The sequence below is a fragment of the Eurypyga helias genome, unplaced genomic scaffold, assembly GCF_000690775.1.
Source record: "Eurypyga helias isolate BGI_N326 unplaced genomic scaffold, ASM69077v1 scaffold34468, whole genome shotgun sequence".
NCBI lineage: Eukaryota > Metazoa > Chordata > Aves > Eurypygiformes > Eurypygidae > Eurypyga > Eurypyga helias.
In genome coordinates this window covers 364-7,382 of record NW_010268152.1, presented here as the reverse complement: position 1 = coordinate 7,382, position 7,019 = coordinate 364, and the positions used below count along the sequence as shown (strand labels likewise).

The window sequence follows — 7,019 nt, the reverse complement described above, 5'->3', positions numbered from 1 at the left end:
GCGGTGGAACTGACAGTGCGAAACAGATGCTGCCTGAGCCAATTTGCTTGCACTGAAACGTTTCACTTGTTTGCTGCGTAAGAACTGTTTTATACTTAATTTTATGCCCTCAACAAAAGAGAGCTGTGAGGGGAGTTGGGAATGACGATTTTTTTTTCCTTTCACCTTCCTGGCTCACTGTGTCACTAGGTGTCAGCTTTGTTCTGGAAAGGTAAGCTGAAATAGCTGACCTGGGACATGCCCATCCCGCTTTTCAGGCTGAGATGGAGGAAGAGTGGCACCAGGCTGGTCCTCATGTGTTTTTTGGGGACAGCAGCCAAGGAGGTAATGTCTGGTGAGTATGGGATTGGACCCAGAACCTGAACAGAGCCTCTGAAGTCTCACTGTAAAACTGGACAGAGGTATCTGCTCTTACAGGGGCTGTGGGTGAGCTTTAAACAAAACCACAATGTGAAGAAGTTAAACCTTGAGCCTCCTGATGGTAGGAAACTATATTTCCTTCCAAATAGGCAGAATGTGCCATTTTTGTTTTTACCCTGAGACCTGTTTAAGCTTTTTCTGAAAGGTAAGCATGCGGTTTTATAATTTCTGTCTGCATAAAAGGAAAACTAAAGGTTAAGTTTCTAACATTTGCAATGCGCTGTTCTGTTCCGGGAGCCTTGCTAGAACTGGAACCGCTTCTGGAGCCTGTAGCGTGCATGCTGGACTTAGGCTTTAATTGGTCATTAGGGAATGTGAGCCTGAAGGTCCTGCTATAGAGGAGTCCTTGAAATTCTACTTTATGGTAAGTAAAAACATAAAATGAATAGTTTACAGGAAACAAGAAAAGGGTGCTTCTCTTCCTCTGAAGTCTCGTGTTACAAATTCAACATGTTGTACGACTGACCCTGTCTACGAAAGCACCCTTCCATGGAAGTTCACTAACTGTGTTGTAATTACCAGTGAACTGATGTTTTGGGTCCTGAGAAAAACTTATCTCTGAACAGCAATTTCAAAAAAGAAAAATGTAGCCAGTGAGATTCGGGCATAGTTTTAACGATATAAAATGAAAATGATGCAGCCAAGTGCCCAAGGACAGTTAGCATATGCAAGTTTTGGTTGTTTCCCTTGATTAAAATTGCACTTAATCTCTCTCTACTGAAGACACCTTAAGTTGCAAAAGAAAGGGTGGTGGAAACCAAGTCCGTTTTAACTGGAATAGTACAGGCAAGGGTTAGTGAGCTTTCTGCACTTGCTAACCCAGGTTAGCCTGACAGGGGCTGGAAGGCATTACCAGTGGGTGATGTTGGGTTATCTCAGGCCACATCACACGACCCACCATCACCACACTAATGCTCTGGCTTGGCATTCGCAGGAGTGAGGTCAAGCACTTCAGTTTGTCAGAAATTAATGATCCCTACACCTGCTGTACAGTGGTGGTCTCCAGGTCACAGACAGCATGCTACTGCTTATTTAAAGCCACAGATATGCCTGGAATTTTTGAAACCAAAGAAAACCAGAATCCGTCTCCTACAATCTGCTTTGAGCCATGGGGCTTTTCCAGAGGTCTGCATGGATCCAAACACAAGATCAGGGATTCTTGGGTCAGTTACAGGAGAAAACGGAAAAATCAGAGCAGAAAGGACACTTCATTCAGCTGATTCAATCAACAATTACTGTTAATTGATTACAATTAACAACAGTCATTGCTTTTCAAAGGGTTTTTTTTTCCTATTTGTTTTTCCGAATGCAACACAGCAATATGTTGTAGATGTGTTCTAAGACACACACATGTGTGAACTACCACAATTCTGAACTGGAATGAAAAGCAAAGATCTTTATTTTTTACTACAGAAAAGGCTTATCTAAATTAACTTCTCTGTTTTATAACCCTTCAACAAACTTACCCTAATTCTGTCTTGTACGACCAACACCTTTCCAGTGCTTTCATCTAGAACAGCCCCTAGTAGAGAGACAATATTGAGAAAGGTTGTTAGACACCTATGTTCAATCATAACAAGCATCATTTAACATGTTTTGATAAAAATAACAAGCCCCTAATGATACCCAGTTTACAGTTGGCAAGATTTGTCTGGATGAATCACAGAAAGTGGTTTGTCGGTGGAAGCCTGATACACAGAAAAGTAGGAAATAAAGGTTAAGTGTCCTGAATAAAAATTCATAGTTAGCAGTACCAAGATAAATATTTCCTACATTTAAGTTCCAAAAAAGACAGGAAAATAATTTGTATTATTAGAACTAAAGAATGCTATCAAGACTTCTTTCAAACAATCTAGCAAAGCTGCCTGCTTCAGCAGAGACGTGCCTGTAACCTTACTTCAGTGATGCTGGTAGCCACGATGGGCAAGAACCCTTCTCCAGTGACATTCGTGGCAAAACTCCTGCCTGAGCATTTTGTGGTTAATAACACACAAGGTTTAGTACTCAGTGGGCTGACTGTACTGATAATGTTCAACAGGTTGGCTATAAACTCACCCAGCTAACAGCTCCTGATGGGAACTGCACAGTAATCAGAGTCAATTAGTTAATCAAAAGGCATTGCTTCCAAGTGGAAAAGGGAGACTTGCACTCGATTCATGCATCCTGATTTATGATTTTTAGTGAAAAGTTCATCTTGTGTTCTCATGCTCAGCCCATGGCTTTCTCCGTCAGATTACAAATTTTCCTACTTTCTAAACCCCAAGCATTTAATGTTTAATCATCATGCCACACTCACTGGTCACACTTTCAAAGCATCTGCCCTTTCAAACGGCTATTTTTCTCAGATTCCAAAGTGTGCTGCGGTGAGCAGGAGGAGAACAGTGGTGCAACTTGCCAGGCCTTTTCCACACCAGTCACACATGGGTTTCAAATTGGTAGGTAACAATAAAAAAATTGCTTATATCCTTTTACAGCAGGAGGAAGAGTATATGGACAGATCTGTGATGATACAGGCATTTAAAATGCTACGGGGAAGGATTTCCACAGAAGGGAATTATTAAGGAGTGAGTGTGTCCAGCTCAAAACATTATCTGTTTTTTTAATACTACACGGCAGACTTATGTGTAGGAGGAATATTTAAAAGATGAAATACCAATCTTCCTTCAAGATATGTTAAAGGACGTGCCTTAAGAGGGTAGTCACATATCTGCCTCCCCACGGCTTGTGGCTTCATTTCATTCCTCCTGTAAATATTTAGTGGTGTCCCGGTTCAAGCAGTGTACTGATGAGAAGAGGGAACAAAAGGAGGGCAGTAGCAAATTTAATGCATGCTGAGATTATCAGGATTGTTTTCTAGAAGAGACATTTTTCAGACAAATGTTTGCTGAGACCAAGGAGGGCTGCTGAAGATGGGAAACTGCAGTTCAAATCCAACAGAAAGAAGGTTTTCTCTCCTCTGTTCCCCAGAAATCTATGCCTGTGAATGTAATTTTTGGCAGTGTAATTCTCTGTGAGATGTCCAGAATCTCTGCTAGACGATACTTACATGCAGAGCAAGAAGAAAGGAAAAAATACTACTGGGATTTGCTGTCTGCTCTCATTTTCCCAAAAGTAACTCAGGAGTCCCTCTGCAGAAGCTCGCTGGGCCACACCTGGTTAGCATCAGTGAGACCAGAGCTTGGCCGCAGGCCCTCAACTGTGGTTTTAAAAACTCTCCCTCTTGCTACAAATGTGGTACCTAGAATTTATATCATCCAACACCAGGATGACTTTCTGGAAAGGTTTACACTTGTCCCCTAACCAAGTAATTGGTATTACAACACTGCTGTGGTTTGAATGTTCTTTTTGGGGAAATAGGTAAGAAAATTATTATTAAAAAAATCCCTTAGACAAATCCAGACTGTGAGTAATGGAGGAGAAAAAAGTCTTCATCCTACCTGTTTTATTTATGTCCGATATAAACATGTACAAAAAGATGTTCAGCTGAAAAGCACTTGTCATCCGTGTAATGAGCGCACACATGACTGCTTGCACTGTAAACAGCAGCAGGCAGGAATAGGAATCACTTTGTACAACTTGGGAACTGCTTTTAAATCACTTCTGATTCCTTGGGCTATCGTAACTATCTAACTTCACCTTCCTGTGCAGTTGGGGATTTATGCAGCTGCTCATTTTACATGTTTCCTTAATCAAAGGGACTGGCCAAGGCTGATGATCGTGTGTGTGTACGAGTCTGTGGAGACCCTTCTCTCTCTCCAACTCCAATGACTGACTTTCAACAACCAGGTTAAGGTGGTAGCAATGAAAGTAACTGCAGCGTTGTCAGGCTTACACTACACGTGAGGGGGAGGAGAGGAGCTTCCAGTTTTCTTCCTCTCCTTTTCCTTTCCTTCCTCAACTTGTCTTCCTATGCCATCGTTGTGTGACGAACACTCACTTTCTGAATGGCAGACCACTTCCTCCTAGGAGGCGTAGAACTTTGGAAATGGTTTTCAAAAACATCTTCATCATCTCTTACACCAGAAGCTTTTTCTGTACCTTTATACACTTGGAAAATCCTGCCGCCCACAAACGGATGCAGTAAGTTAGTTGGGAGACACATCAGATATTCCACTATTTCTAAACAATGATGGCCAAGCCCAGTGAGTAACGTTCGCTACTCTCTGCTTGGCGACTCCGATCTCGTCTGGCAAAACATGACCTGACCTTGCTTATTCACACCTTTGTCATCACTTGGCCCGATGAGCACTAGCCCTGGCTGCGCAGCGTTCGCTCTGTGGGAAACTCCAGACAGGAGGAAAACCAGCTGCTGGTCTACTTGGCAATGCAGGCTCGCTACCTGCTGACTGCTCCCCGTGCCGGCTTCCTGCAGGCGAGCAAACACCTCTTAACGTCCCTGCTTTTCCTCTTCATCATGCTCAAGCGACTAAGTTCTGCATTTAACTGATTGGCCTCGGCTTGGAGATGAAGACTCTCAACAGCAGACTGGCTCCTCTTTACTGCAGAAAATTTCTGAAATGGTCTTTTTCTACAGGAGATAAAAAGGCCGAGGGTGCGGCACATACGCACACTATAAATGCACATATTTAAACAATTCGATATTGGAATAAAATTAATTAAAAATAGAACGAAGCCATGCCACTACCCAGGCTCTGCCCCCTGAAGTAGAAAGATAATGGAATAAACATATTCCAGGTGGAATCCACACTGCTTAGTGTGTTCTTGGAATGTGTTGCAAATCCAGAGACTGAGTGGAACAGAGGGATAAAACCCAATACTGCAGTCATCATTTCACACACAGAAATCTCTTTGCTTCCTTGCACAAGTGCCTGCCTTCAGTCTTTACCTCTTTTAAAGAAACTGCCAATAATGGCTAAAATTGCACAGGTCTGAGAAGTGCCAGCAAAGAATACGTACACTATATGTTGTGCAGTTTCAAAATCTGTGCAATCCATTCTGAAATCCATACACCTCCGTTTATGAAACTTGTTCTTTCCCCAAAGTTTCTTCCTACCTGCAGAGTGCAAAGTGTTTATCTCAAAGCACAACAGCAAATTATGCTTTGAAAGTGTGTCCGTTGTATTTTGGTATGCTTATTTGAGAGTTTTTCAAAGTTATGATTTTTCTTATATTAAGTCCTCCCTGATAACCACCAGGGTCACAACACACCTACTACATGATTTTCTTTTAAACAGCACTTCCAGCTACGCAAAACCTACTTCAGAAAAATCCCCTTTCAGTTACTCATGTTCCCTCAAACATGCAAGTTACAAGCGTAAGGAGTAACACAGTGCTTGTGCTAGGAGAATGCACGATCTTACTCCAGTTTAATGCCACATATTTTACTGGTGAGGTTTTCATACCTCAGGAAAACATGCTCTAACATGTCCATTGAAAAACTCCAAGCCTGCCTTCAGCTTCTCCGCTGCCCTCTGTTGGCAATGTCACTCCACTCTCCCGTTACCGATAGCAGTAGCACCGTTTTGTAACCGAAGGCTTTGTTTTTCCACAACGCACTTGCACCTGACATGCTGCTAGGCAGAATAATTCAGTTTTTCCGACTCTTTCCTAACTGGGTTTTTCAAATGGCTATTTATGGTTCTTCACATCGCCTGGTGAAGCATCAGTATCCCTGCAAGCCAAGCACAAACTAGGCAAGTTTGTAACGGGAGAGACATGCTGCCTCTGCTGTAAACGCCCTGCTATGTAGCCTTTACCAGTATGTGAGGGGTACTGGTATTACTCCAGATTACCGGGCTACTAAGCGATGGGATGGGTAATTGCAAACCTGTGGAAGACTGCTGAGAGAGAGGGCAAAACCATTCAAAACTGGAATTTTCAAATTAGGAACTCCAGCGGAGTTCCAGTTGACTCATCAGCTCCTTGTACTGCGCTGTGTAAAAAAAAAGGTGACACCTTCTTATCTAGTTCCTTGGAATTTCCTCAGTTTTTAGAGCAACTCCTTTCCAACTGTGGTTGTGGGAGGTCTAGATGGGTAAGGGTATGGTGTCCAGTTTTTCATTTTGTTTGGAAAATAACTTGCTTGGGTTCTGGACTGCTAAGCACAGGTGAGAGCAGCTTTTGGACGGTTGTAGTTTAGGCTAACAGCTGAGCTAGCTCCTAAACAATCCCTGTTGGGGCAAGTTTGGCCCATTTACAGACCTTAACTTGAGCATAGTTTAGGCAGAGGCATATATTGAGTAAGGACAGGGAGCAGGGAAATTTTTTTTTTCTTTTAAGTTTGTAGTGTTTTTTTTTTTACTTTTAAAGAACTGCTTGAACCTTGAAATCCTACCTCTCTCACCTGCAAGGTGAAAGCCAAAATACGCTTCTCAAAATGGTGTTTAGAAACAATGAGGTAAATTTTAAAGTGTCAGGACCACATTTTCCTCTCCCTTAGCTGTTTACAATTTTCTCGAAGTGGAACCATTTTGAGAAACCTCTTTACTGGCCGGTTTTTAGACACGCTTCACGTTGTAAAGTTACCCAAACAGAAAGCAGCTGGTTTCCACACCTTGGTTGTGAAGCGGAGCAATCCATTTCCTGGACCTAAGGGCTCGTTCAGAGGGCTTTTTGAGGATCCAGCCGCCTTTATAACT

At 42.5% G+C, this 7,019-nt stretch overlaps 1 protein-coding gene across 1 annotated transcript in view; it reads right to left on the bottom strand.

Annotated features, from left to right (window-relative positions):
* Positions 1 to 7,019, bottom strand: part of NUDT6 (nudix (nucleoside diphosphate linked moiety X)-type motif 6) — a gene marked incomplete at its 5' end in the record, with an annotated part of 12,511 nt that overhangs the window by 5,285 nt on the left and 207 nt on the right. The window contains 2 exons of the mRNA XM_010157661.1: positions 1,887 to 1,942; positions 4,627 to 4,786. Of these exons, the coding sequence (XP_010155963.1) occupies positions 1,887 to 1,942; positions 4,627 to 4,786 (216 nt within the window). The remainder of the gene's footprint in view (positions 1 to 1,886; positions 1,943 to 4,626; positions 4,787 to 7,019) is intronic.